We start from the raw sequence: 14,018 nt of genomic DNA, 5'->3' as shown, positions 1-14,018 counted from the left end.
ACATTAACATTTTATATTATTAAAACAGTTAAATTTTTGTGCAGAAATAGAAAACATTCGTAATGAGGAAATTAAAAACAACTTTTCACTGTTATATAGACATACTGACTGTAATCAAGGTGGCACTGATTGAATGGTTCTTAATGAAGGTAGAAATAGGGCCCTGCTTCACAAATAGCCCACTTTTACGTATGTTTTCCCTTAGATAAGTGAGAGCCAGTTAAGAATGAAAAGTTGCTTTGTCTCTTCATTTTTTTAACCTCTTCCCTTTCTCCCTCTGACAAGTCAACGTCTGCTTCTGTATAGCTAACTGCTGCTGTTTATTTTCTGCTTCTGTGACAGCTAGCCGATGGCGGAGTCTCTTCCCTTCAAATGTCTCACTGGCTTTTCCTTATAGCCCTGTGGCAAGACTCAGCCCTTATAGCAATGGCATTAATACTCCCAGCTTCTCTAAAACCTCAAATAAAGCAATACTAACACCTGAAAGAACAGGTAATATTTCAACTTCTCGTCTAGCGGCTTGCTTTGTAAATCAGTCCTAAACACAGCTTAAATATCCACCTTTCATTGAAAAGCTTGAGGGTAATCTTACTTATCACAGTGGGGAGTCGCTGCACACTTACTTTGGGTATGACAAAGGCGAGGGTTAATTTGTACTTTAACGTCATTAATCTGCTCTCAATTGCGTGTAGCAGGCAGCCTTCACTCTTTATCAAATGCATATATATATAATTATGTGTTTCCAAATGCATAATGTGCTTTAAAAATTAAATGTTGAAAAAAAAAATTAAATGTTGAACAAAATAAAGGCCTTTATGATTTGCATTATGATTGAAGATTATCAGACTTTTATTATATCTTGCTGTTTAAAAAATTGTTGGTGCTTTTTATTAAGTCAGGGCTACGTAGAAAGAATAGTTATAGTAGCTTTTTATGAGATGACGGTCTCATAGTTGTCGCAGCATTGGTGATTCCATCCCTATAATTTTCTCCCCTCAGCCCTTTCTTCCTTGGTTCTCTTATCTCAAGCCATTACTTTCTCACTTTCATGAGTGACTACAAGTCTCCTGTGATGATTCTAAATTATGAAGGTTTTGTATGTGCTTCCCTGTATGGATGTGTGCCTTTTATGTGTGATATTCTTATCCATTTATAGCACTGCTGTTTGTACCTGTTTAAAAAATGGACCAGATTAAAATTTAGTTTAAAATATATAATCCATTACTACCAGAGACAAGCATGTCTGATTATTCATTGAAAGTGTACAAGATATGTATTCTTGTACCATGCCTTTAGATATATACTTAAGCTAATGGGATGCAGATTTAGCATTATTGATTTTTCTTGTCTTACGGTGGTAAAAAAAAAAAAAACACATATAACATGAAATCTACTGAAATCTACCTTTTTAACAGTTTTTTTTAGTGTACAGCACAGAGTGGATTTTTGAATTATGAAAACTGAATTTGAGAAAACAAGTGGTTTTGTATATATGAATTATGAACACATGAAGATGTGCATACTGTCTTGCCATTCTCCTGTCATAGTGGTGTGTTGGTTGTTTTTTGGTGACTTAATGAAAACAGGAAAAATACAGATGGGTTTTGGTTTTTTTTTTAATCCATTCAGCCACTCTGTGTCTTTTGATTGGAGAATGCCTTGAAGTGCTAACTGTTGATATGTGAACTGTAAAGCACATGCAAATTGCAGTTCTTTAGACGAAGTAACAAACACGTTTCCCTTGTTTTTAGGTTACACATCCAGGGGCTCCCCTCTCAGTCCCCAGTCATCCATAGACAGTGAGCTGAGTACTTCAGAACTGGAGGATGATTCTATCTCCATGGGATATAAGTTACAGGACCTCACTGATGTTCAGATCATGGCTCGTCTGCAAGAAGAAAGTGGGTTCCTCTTTTTAAACTAGAAAACGTTTTAAACCAGAGGCTTCTACTTGAAACCTAAGGGGGTGGGGAGGTTTCAGGCATTTCTCCCCAGGTAATGGGCAAGCAATTCTATTCTTTCTCTCATACCATCCTGCTTTGTAGGTGGAGCAATTAAGTGTTTCTCACAGTCTCATGACCATTGTAAAATATTAGGACATACTCTGGGCAAAATAACATTGATGTAAAACATCACCAGTGTAGCCACTGTGGAAGCAAGTTTGCCAGTTTCTTAGAGAACTAAACATGCGGTTTCCATAAGGCCCAGCACATTGTATTCTTGGGCATTTCTCCCAGGGCAATGGAAGCTTGTGTTCAGAAACACAGAAACCTGCATATGAATGTTCATAGCACCTTTATTTATAATAGTAGCCAAAAACCAGAATGAGCTCAGATGTCCTTCAGTAGGTGAATGGTTAATCAAGCTTGGGGGTACCTCCATACCGTGGGGTACTACTCAGCAAGAAAAAAGAATAAATTTTGAAAGACATTACCATCTTGGATGAATCTCCAGGGAATTATGCTGAGTGGAAAAGATGATCCCAGGAGATTTCATACTGTATAATTCCATTTATATAACATTTTGGAATGACAACATTTTAGAAATGGATGACAGATTAGTGGTTGCCGGGGCTTAGGGATAGGGCGTGGGCTCTCAGGAGGGAGGTAGATGTGGTTATAAAAGCACAACACAAGGGATTTAGGGAGCTTCTCTGTTTTTGACTATGGTGGTAGGTATATGATCCTACAGGTCATAAAATTGTATAGAATTTAATACTAACACATGTACACATATAAAAGTAATACTGGAAAATCTAAATCAGATGCGTTTATATAAGTGCCGGTATCATAGTTGTCCTATTATTCTGTGATTTTGTAAAATGATACCATCAAGGGAAACTGGACAGAGTACACAAAAGATCTCTATTATTCCCAGAACTGCATGTGAGTGTGTAGCTATCTTAATAAAAATTCAATTAAACATGCAATTAATGCATTCTCAGATGCAAATTATTACATATAGAATGGTTAAACAACAAGGTCCTACTGTATAGCACAGGGAACTATAGTATCCTGAGACAAACCATAATAGAAAAGAATATAAAAAATTATGTGTATATATATGTATAACTGAATAACTGCTGTACAGCAGAAATTAACAAAACATTGTAAGTCAACTATACTTCAATAAAAATTACACTTCTCAAGATACATAATTATTGAAGGAGAGATAATTGGAAATGTTATTTCCAATAACATTGAGTTATTACTGGTTCTGCAATAAGGTTACAACAATTAATCTGAGAGTGAACTACTTCAAGGGTATTAATGGTATCAAAAGGCAAAAGAAGATGTAGATCACAGAACTGGGCTAAGCTTATTTTGGAATTATCTTCTGAGGCCAACATAAGTAGAAACAGCCAAGTATCATTTAAGCATAACAATTTCCTGCTTTCAGAATTGGGCAAGGCTACTATGAGAAACATTGTAATGCTTATGCAAGATTTAATAGGATACATTTTGAGAGGCAAAATGATTATTTTATATTGTTATTTAGTAACAGTACACTAACAGTAACTCTTTCTAAAAAAAATATATGGCTGAAAGATTGGATGTCAGTCTCGGAAGTTAAGTAGTCAGTCAGGCATAGACTACTTTAAAAAAACTTGTGGGTTGGCAACGAGATAACTAGAAACATCCAGTTTGACTATTTTTAGATGGCTGTCATTTAGGATGACCCAAAACTATTGAAGTTTTGAAGTGTCAGCATGCTTTGAAAAAGATAATATTAGTAACAAAAAGAACAAGAGAAGTGACCTTGTTAGAAAGTACTTGTGCCCCAGGTTTTGAACTTTCCTTTGAAAGTTGGGATGGGGAGCAGGAGTTCCTACTTGGGCAGAGATTTGATTTTTTGATTGTCTAACTCACAGTTAACTACTCATCATGATGATGAATAGTTTTTCCTAAGTAGCCTTCCTAAGTATCTCTCCAGATTCCAGAAGGAATGGCTTGGGGAAATTGACAGATACTGATTGATGAACTGTAGCAGTATATTTTTAATCTTCACTGGAATTCGGGCAATCTTTTCCCAGAACAGAATAGTCTAGTATTAGCTGTCTGTCTGGTAGGTAAACGTGTCTGCTTTCTTGGGATTTAATAAACTAAGAACAAGATAGTGGGTCTCCACTTGAATCACTTGCTTGACACCAATTTTCCTCAAATATTTGATGAATTGGAGCTTAATAATTAAGCCAGATTGAAACGCCTCATAAGATAATACTATTTCCTGTTGTTCCATAGGTCTCAGGCAAGATTATGCTTCTACTTCAGCATCTGTGTCGAGACATAGTTCCAGTGTGTCACTGAATTCAGGAAAAAAAGGGACGTGTAGTGATCAAGAATACGATCGATTCAGCCTGGAGGACGAGGAGGAATTTGATCACCTGCCACCACCTCAGCCTCGTCTTCCAAGATGTTCACCTTTCCAAAGAGGAATTCCCCATTCACAGACTTTCTCCAGCATTCGGGAGTGTAGGAGGAGCCCCGGTTCCCAGTATTTTCCTTCGAATAATTACCAGCAGCAACAGTATTATTCACCTCAAGCCCAAACTCCAGATCAGCAACCAAATAGGACCAACGGAGGTAAGTTGTATGCCCCTTTGGTATTCGATGTGCTTTGATCTTCCATACATGGTCAATAAATGGTTTTAAGGTCAATATAAATAACTGGTAAATGTTTCCAAGACTTATTAAGTACATTCTCAAGACCTTATCAGTTTGGTTGGTGTACATTTAAATCTATAATTGACCAGCTTCTGATTACGTGTCCCAGATTTATAGCTTCAGGAAAACCATTGTGAGGTACCAGACTGAGTCAGAAATGGGGAGCATCTTCATGTTGTGGCTGGTAAAGCTGTAGGACAGCAGGGCTGTGGGAGTTGAGGAGTTCCTAGTTCCATGGAGTCAGAGGCACTGAGCTGCATCTTCTCTCATCTTTCTCAAAACCCCCCCATCTCTGACGGCCTGCTCCTAGCCCAGAGTGATGGATGGTAACTGTGGACCCTGGTGCTTGGACAGGATGCTGCAGTGCACATCGAGATTTAGGGGAAGTCTGGGATGTGTCTTTGCCTCTGGTGTCCTGACATCTAGAATTAAGATCGGTGCAGCATTGGGGCTGTGGAAGCTGATATTAGGCGTGGTAACGGCAAGTTGATTTGTCCTGATGGCAGCACGGTGGGTTGGAATATGTGTCGTTCTTTTTTGTAATTTTTTCTATTTCCCTCTTCATCATTTATCTTCCTTCCCCACTCCCAGGAGTTATAGATCTTTTTTTTTTTTTTTTTAAATCCAGTCCAACCTTTTATAACTTTTTCTTTTTTAATTTATTTTATTTATTTTTTATTTTATTTTTGGCTGTGTTGGGTCTTCGTTTCTGTGCGAGGGCTTTCTCTAGTTGCGGCGAGCGGGGGCCACTCTTCATCGCGGTGCGCGGGCCTCTCACTGTTGCGGCCTCTCTTGTTGCGGAGCACAGGCTCCAGACGCGCAGGTTCAGCAGTTGTGGCTCACGGGCCCAGTTGCTCCGTGGCATGTGGGATCCTCCCAGACCAGGGCTCGAACCCGTGTCCCCTGCATTGGCAGGCAGACTCTCAACCACTGCGCCACCAGGGAAGCCCCTATGAATCTTGACTTACAAGAACTAGAGGGAGAATAATCATGTGATATTCTAAGCCTGGTATGTTTTTGCACTGATGATCAGTCTGACCCTCACACACAAATCCTGTAGAGTATGGAGAAACTAACCATATTTATAGAGCTATAGCTTTTAATTATTCTACAGCAGCATTTCTCAAACCTGGGCCCAGAAATGATCCAACAAATTATTTAAAAATATTGCAAGGCCAAATACAAATCATACTAGTCATCACCTGCTATCATGTACTTAGTGTTTACTTTTTCTTCCTCTGGACTTCTATTATTCATGCTAATTGAGAGACCATTTGAAAATATTTAAGGTTTTATAGTCAGAACTTCTCTCTTTTTTAATACCTTCAGATTTCAAATTTAAAAGAAAACAGTGGCAGGTAAAGTGACTGCCACTAGTGACTAATTTATTAAAGCTGATAATATCAAACACAATATTTTATGTGCTTAATGAAAATTACAGCATCATTAAAACTGCGGGAGAGGGCACAGAGTTGTTTCTGCAAAGGCTTTTTTTGTCAAGTGTCTTAGAGCATCACATCCTGCCTGTCAAGCAGATGCTCCTTCTGCATATTGTCAGTGGGGTCATTGTCCTACCTTAGAAAAGTGGTATTAACTTACATTCAACACCATTATGAAAAGGGTTAGGTTTCCCTAAATCTGTGTTATGATGGTTCCTGTTAGGAAAGTGGAAATATTTCTCAGCCTGGTGTCTGACTGTGGTAGTTTTATTTCTCTAAAAGGTCTGGTCTCCACACGCAAAGGAAAATGGAATACAACAGCAGTTCTCTGGATTGGACTTCTGACTGATTAACTTAATGGCTGAGTACACAGGCTCTGAAGGCCAGTACGTGCTGAGTTCCCCTCCCGGCCTACCACTTATACCTTTCCCAGGCTTCTCATGCCTCTGAGCTCTCACTTATTTGGCTACAAAATGTAGACAAATAATATCCCTTTCTTAGAAAACTTAGGTATAATTGGACATCAAATCATCTGGTACACGTTCTCCTTTATGTAACATGTAATCCTTTAACCTAAGTTTGTCATGAGGAATAAATGAAATAATGACCATTCCATTGACTGGAGTAAAAATGCTGGAAAAGTTCGAAGTGCTGAAAAAGTAAAGGTGGTCTCTCCAACCCCACTGTTTTTTAAAACTTTTATTAACGTGGCTCAGATATCTGAGCCTTCATTTGTTACCAGAGGATTATTTGAACAAAATTGTGGAATGAGAGTTGTAACTTTGAAACCAATCTCTCAAATATTTTTCTAAATTATTAAAATAATGTGGATAGAAGAAAATAATTAAAAGTAAAATAGAAGTGCATGTTAGTATTTACTACTTCCATAGCTCCTACATTGCCTGGTTTCCAAAGGGATGGCTCTTAAAAGTTCTTGGTATATTTCTGGGGATCATAGGATTAAAAGGAGCATACAGCATTCCAGCCTTACCTGTGACTTCAGTTACCCATGGTCAACTGCAGTCTGAAAATGTTAAATGGAAAATTACAGAAATAAACAATTCGTGAGTTTTAAACTGTGCACTGTCGTGAGTAGTATGAGGAAATCTTGTGCCTTCCTGCTCTGTCCCACCTGGGACGTGAATCATCCCTTTGTCCTGTGTATCCACGCTGTGTGTGCTTCCTGCCTGTCAGCGCCTGTATAGGAAGAACATCGTATATATAAGGTTCTGTACTATGGGCGGCTACAGGCACCCGCTGAGGGTCTTGGAACGTATCCCCTGCCCATAAGGTGGGGCAGGGTAGGGCTACTGTATTTGAATAGTTTGCCAGGTATGATAAATGATTAAAGCTTGCAGAACATTTGCTAACTGTGATTTTTAGGGTATGGCAGGGGTTATCAGTGGCATGGTGTAATCAGTGTTAGCCTGAGGACCTCCCCGAACTCTGTATTTACTGTAAGTCTAGATTTAGATGTTTGGTGGGTAACTGGCTGCTGCCTTTATTCCTTAAAGGATTCCTAAAGATTGACAGTAGAAGAAGAGATTGAGAAACAGTGGTCTAGACTGTAACCCCACTGAGAGTCAGGAACTCCCTTGTCTAACACACTGTATCGTATATATACACAGGAAATACTCGTTCATTCATTCATTCCACAAAGTGGGGAAGGGTGTCCAAGTGAAAGGACCAGCACGCTCACGGGTACAAGAGAGTGTGAAGTATTTGGAAATTCCGTTCTCCCCTACGGTTGGTGAGTAGGCTGTGTGGCGAGGGCAGCAGGAGATGAGGCTAGAGATGGCTGCAGAGCCTGTATCTTGGAAGGATCTGTTCTCAGCCCAGGAGCTTGGGCTTTCAGAGGAAGGGGAGGGAGAGTGATCAGAGGATTTTAGGAAGTGGCTGGCTAGAAGTCACTGGCTGTATGGAAGATGTGGAGGAACAAGACAGGGTGTACAGAGACCAATTAAGAGGATTTTGTGAAAATGTGGGTGACAAATAATGAGGTCTAAACTAGGTGGTAGTGGGAGATTTGTTAAATATTTATGAGGCAGAATTGACAGGACTTGGGAGTCAAGGGGAAGAAGGGAGGTGAAACTTGGAAGATTCGGCTGCTTTTTGGATGAGGTGACTTGATGAGTAGGGCTATAATCAAAGGATCTAAGTGATGCAGAAGGAGCTGTGTGTGAAGGGGAGAGAAATAAATCTGGTTTTGTACTTGAATGGGTTTTTACTTAGTATTCAGATGTATCCTTTGTTTTCTGAGCTTCAGTGACCTGGTATGTGTACTTTAGTTTTGGGGGTGTGCGTATTAAAGAGAAAACTGTCTACATTGTAGAGTTGCCCTCTTGTGGCTGAATTCAAATCTCAGAGGCACTGAGGTCTGTGCGTGACTGACTCTCTGCTGCCCCTTAGTGGCGGAAGATGTACTCAGCAAGGAAAAAGAAAGGGAAGCATTTTTTCAAGTCTCCAAAGTTTGGTGGTGTACTCATGCCCCTTAAAACTTTCCAGAAGTTAATGTGGTCATGTTGATGTGATGAGTGGATATGTCAAAACATCTCAAGTTAGAATTTTAAGAGTTTCTTCCTTTTTTGATATGCTAGCAAAAGATTCAGTAATTGCTGGTTTGACACTTCTAGGTGTTTTTTTTTATTATGTAACAATTCCTAGCTTTTTTTTTTTTTTTAAACTGTCAGATTATTTTCTATCCTCACTTCGATTCAGTTTTATCCACTTATTGTATAGGAACAAACAGCTAATTGATTACCTAATTCCTCCCTCTTTTTATAGAACAAGTGCTTTCCTTTAGCAGTCTGTTTGGTGGAACCTTTCTGGAGCCGTGGGGTGTGTTTGTCTCTACCGGGGGTATTTAGTTAGCTTGCTAGAGTTCATAACACACATGATAATTTCTGTTTGTCATTGAACAAAATATGATTTCTATTTGTATTTACTTTTGAAAGCTAGTGTTTTAACTGGCATAAAAGTTGTGATTTTTAACTTTGTAAAATTCTTTTCTAGATAAGCTCCGAAGAAGTATGCCTAATCTAGCTCGGATGCCAAGCACAACCGCTGTTAGTAGCAATGGTAGTTCTCCAGTCACCGTGCGGAATAGTCAGAGTTTTGACTCAAGCTTGCATGGAGCTGCAAATGGAATTTCAAGAATACAGTCTTGTAGTAAGTATGAAATTTTTTTGTGTGTAATTTTAATTAGTTGTAACACCATTAGGAAAATCTTACTATTTCATTTCTTTCTTTCTCTTAAGAACACTACAGGGAACTTTTCTCCTTGTGACACTTTTTTGTCTTTCACCATTACAACTGAGTGGTATTTTCACTGGTGCCTATGTCACCAATTAATAATTAGTAAATTCTGTGCAATCCTTTATACCCAGGGATAGCAGTAGAAGCACTAAATGGTGATTGATTTGCTTACTCATCATACAAAAATGTTTTCTTTGCAGATCTGCCTCTTTTTAGCTGTGTACTTGATACATTTACTCTGAGGAAGGCACACTTATTCTGTCTAGCTGTTACTTTGGTCTTGTTTTTCACCAGTCCAGAGCTTTCCCCTGGCAAATGAAGTTCTGTTTTAGTGCGTCTAAAGTAGGATTCATCTACTTCATTTCAGTTTGCCCCACAGTGTGTCATTCTTCCTCTGTACGATTTACCCAGTGATGAGGAGCATGGTGAAAGTAAGATCTAGAGAGTGTGTGTGTGTGTGTGTGTGTGTGTGTGTGTGTTCGCTTTGTGTGGGGACGTGCTGGCTCCAGGGCACCCCCCCCACCTCCTACTCATGCTGTCTGTAGGGGTAGTTGGGGTTAAGTCTGAGGCTGACCCCTGGGTGGCAGATGCAAGGTCACAGTCCCAGTATTGATATGCCCAAACCCGGGAGGCCTGAAGTGTGTTCAGAGTGTGTGGCCAAGCGCCATCAACCAGATGTCTTAAGTCTGCACCCAGAAGACTCCTTGGTGGCCCTAACAGACTACCCTGTGTACCTCCAACACATGTCTAGTACCTAAATGATTCACATATTTTATTGACTCTGTAGATAAATTTTAGAATTGGTATCTTAACAATATTAGTTTTCTAATGCATTAAAATGGAACATTTTTTCATTTATTTAGATCATCTTGTCTCTCAAAGTTTTGTAGCTTTCTATATAGAGGTTATTACATCTATAATTTATTCCTATTTTATTTTTAAAATGTTTTTATAAATAGTATCTTTTTCAAATTTTAGTGTCTACTAGTTTGCTGGTATTTAGAAATACAATTGATTTTTGTATTTTGATATTGTATTCAGCAGCTTTGCTAATAACTTCATTTATCCTAATAGTTATAAATTTGGAATATACCCATAACATAATGCATCTGAACACCAACGCATATTCAAGAATGTTCATAAAACCCCAAACTTAGAAATAACCAAGCTTTTCATCATCAGGAGAATGGATTTTGACATTCATTCAATGGAATACCACATAGCAATGCAAATATGGATGAATCTCAAAAACATAATATTGAGTCAAAGAAGCCAAAGAAGAGAACATACTATATAATTCCATTTACATGAAGTTCAACATAGGAATAACTAGTCTGTGGTGATAAAAGTGAAAATAACAGTCACTTTGGGGGAGTACTGACCGGGAGAGGGTATGTGAGAGCCTGAGGTGCTGGCAGCGGTTCACGTCTTGCTGTGGATATGGTTACACGCATGTGGTCGCTTCAAAATTTCATTCTGCTCTAGGCTTAACATTTAGGTACTTTATGTATATTGTGTTTCAGATGAAATTGGGCCAAATGCACCTGTTGAGTTGTTTTTTAAATTAAGACTTTGTTTTTGAGCAGTTTGAGGTTTACAGAAAAATTGAGCGAGAAGTACAGAGTTCCCATATATCCCCGCATGTCCCCCTTCCCCTCCTCCAGTTTCCTCTGTTATTAACATCTTGCATTAGTGGGGTATGTTTGTTACAGTTGATAAGCCAATATGTTGGAACATTCACAGTTAGAAGCTACTAAATTAAGGAATTGTAGAATTGGTTGGAAAGGATCTTAGAGATGATTTGCCAGCCAACACAAGTTTACTGTGTCCCTAAAGCTTGATGGAAACAGAACTCTAGCAGAATCTTACAGAGACCTCATTTGTCATCGAATTTTTTGGCTACTGTACACATACATCAGCATTCCTACATATAGATTTCACCTAATGTATACTTGAACAAAACTAATTTAAGGATATATTTTCAAGAGATATTAAATAAAACCATAGATGTTTTTTGTCTTTCTCCTCACTTTTTATCAGAGAGATATCTATTGTATATTCTGTGCTTAAGTTCAAAATCAGTTAAACTGTTTTAGAAAACAGGGTCTGTTTGTGTTAACCGCATCACAAGTGTACTAGGCAGCAGAGGCTAGAGTGGTTAGTAAACAACAGGTAATGTTGTATGTATAAGTTTATGTTAAATTTGTGATTCAGTTTTTTCCTTGGAGAAAAGGATTTATAAAATTTAAAAATTTCTGCCAAACAGTTCATGGTTTTTTTTTTTTTTTAATTTTTAAAAATTTTTTAAATTTTATTTATTTATTTATTTTTGGCTGTGTTGGGTCTTCGTTTCTGTGCGAGGGCTTTCTCTAGTTGTGGCAAATGGGGGCCACTCTTCGTCGCAGTGTGCGGGCCTCTCACTATCGCGGCCTCTCTTGTTGCGGAGCACAGGCTCCAGACGCGCAGGTTCAGTAGTTGTGGCTCACGGGCCTAGTCGCTCCGCGGCATGTGGGATCTTTCCAGACCAGGGCTCGAACCCGTGTCCCCTGCATTGGCAGGCAGATTCTCAACCACTGCGCCACCAGGGAAACCCGTTCATTGTTTTTTAATGTGAAATAGTGCACAATGATGGGCCAGTATATTGATGAAGTTCGTAAGGGTTCTTACCCAGAGAGCTCCCTTCATTTCACAGATTCTGCTGCTGTTATCCAGGTAGTACTTGCCGAGTGGTTACTCAGCCATTGTAAGGCTTTATGTGGATTAACTCATTTAGTCTTCCCACCAACCCTATGAAATAAATGTCATGATGAAAATTACTTAAGAAATATGTCTGTAATAAGCTGTTTGTGCCTACCGATGCCACCTGTCTTCCCTTCAATAATTACTATAATTACTGCTATTAAATTGTCCCCTTGTTTTATCCTCATGACACCATCCCCAGTGCAACCATCAAGAAATCCTAATGTCTTCCAAGTAAGCAAGCAAGCAAGCAAGGAAGAAATCCTGTGAGAACTCAGAGATGCTCAGATTTGTTAAAGGAAAGAAGGTTGTTGTTCCAGCTGGCTTCTAAATATAGTCAGGTGCTCAAAAATGTTGCTGCTGATTGATAGAGAAGGAGACGCTCGTCAAGAAGTAGAATTTTCCAATACTAAATGCAGTCTGGAACTCGTATTTCATTTATCTACATGCATATATGCAGATAAATTTCTATATCTGTAAAACCCTTTCAACAGTATCAGCTTCTTTGAACATAACACGCGTGCAGATAGTGGTAGGCGTTCTCTCATGTGCGTGTCCTTTGTTCTTCTAGTTCCGTCACCGGGGCAGCTTCAACACAGAATCCACAGCGTGGGACATTTCCCAGTGTCTGTCCGGCAGCCTCTGAAAGCCACAGCCTACGTGAGTCCAACTGTTCAAGGCAGCAGTAACATGCCTTTATCCAACGGCTTACAGTTACACTCCAACACGGGGATCCCTGCACCCAGCAAAGCTGCGGCTTCTGGGATAACGGGCCGCAGCGCACTCCCAAGACCTTCACTGGCAATAAATGGCAGTAACCTGCCTCGAAGCAAAATTGCACAGCCTGTCAGAAGGTAAGAACCTTTGCTTGTTCGTCTGCATGGCCTCGTTTGCAGTCTGCAATTAGAAACCGCTCCGGGAACCATCCTGACTTTTCCTTTGTCTAACCCTGGTAGGTCCCTCTGCCCCTTCTGGCCTGACTCGTGACCTCCTGCCTCTGGGTTCAATACCTTTTTAATCAATTTTTAATCAAAATGGGCAAAAATGTCGTTAGGCACATGCACATACACACCCTCCCCCAACAGTCACGATTTTAAAAGCATCTTAGTGATTTTTTTTTTTTAAATGTTTGTGGGTTGGCACTCCTGGGAGGGCTCCTCGAGGCCATATTTTTTATTTATTTATTTATTTTTGGCTGTGTTGGGTCTTCGTTTCTGTGCGAGGGCTTTCTCCAGTTGCGGCAAGCGGGGGCCACTCTTCATCGCTCTGCGCGGGCCTCTCCCTGTCGCGGCCTCTCTTGTTGCGGAGCACAGGCTCCAGACGCGCAGGCTCAGTAACTGTGGCTCACGGGCCTAGTTGCTCCACGGCATGTGGGATCTTCCCAGACCAGGGTTTGAACCCGTGTCCCCTGCATTGGCAGGCAGATTCTCCACCATTGCGCCACCAGGGAAGCCCCTATCTTAGTGATATTTAACTGGGACTTTATTAGCTTATGTTGGTGTAAGTTTGGTATATTCCAGGTAGAATTTTTTTTTTTCTTTCAAAATTCCAGCCTGCTTGCAGGGCACCCATTCGATGATCTTATGGTTGTGGCGGGCCCTTCTTGAACTGGATCTCCTGGAGTGTCTTATGGTTAAAAACAATTCCATAAAAGCGAGTTGAGGACAGAGTAGAAGATGAGAAAATGGCGGCAGTAAATCAACTCTTACAGGAAATTAGGATTTGGAGGAGGAGAGGGAGGGAACCATGGTAAAAGTGTGAAAAGGATTTGAGAACAAGTAATTTTTCTTTATGCATCGGGTAGCTATAAATAGTTTTTATTTTCTGATAAATAGGTGCTCAGATCAAAAACAAATTCAGAAACTACTGTAAAACAAACACAGAAAAGTAAATAATCCTACTATCCAGATAGAAATCATTT

General features: G+C 39.6%; 1 protein-coding gene across 3 annotated transcripts in view; it reads left to right on the top strand.

Moving 5' to 3' along the window:
* Window positions 1-14,018, top strand: part of SLAIN1 (SLAIN motif family member 1) — a 64,772-nt gene that overhangs the window by 37,357 nt on the left and 13,397 nt on the right. For 2 of the 3 annotated variants that reach the window (XM_082434865.1, XM_082434866.1), the window contains 4 exons: window positions 1,752-1,901; window positions 4,242-4,583; window positions 9,116-9,271; window positions 12,669-12,951. In XM_082434865.1, coding sequence (XP_082290991.1) covers window positions 1,752-1,901; window positions 4,242-4,583; window positions 9,116-9,271; window positions 12,669-12,951 — 931 coding nt within the window. Of the gene's footprint in view, window positions 1-342; window positions 493-1,751; window positions 1,902-4,241; window positions 4,584-9,115; window positions 9,272-12,668; window positions 12,952-14,018 lie in introns of all 3 variants that reach the window. The other variant, XM_082434864.1, reaches the window with a different exon arrangement.

Source organism: Balaenoptera physalus (assembly GCF_965194825.1).
Source record: "Balaenoptera physalus genome assembly, chromosome: 18".
In the NCBI taxonomy this organism is placed as follows: domain Eukaryota; kingdom Metazoa; phylum Chordata; class Mammalia; order Artiodactyla; family Balaenopteridae; genus Balaenoptera; species Balaenoptera physalus.
Note: the sequence above shows the minus strand (reverse complement) of the source record. Positions and strands in the feature narration are given on the sequence as shown.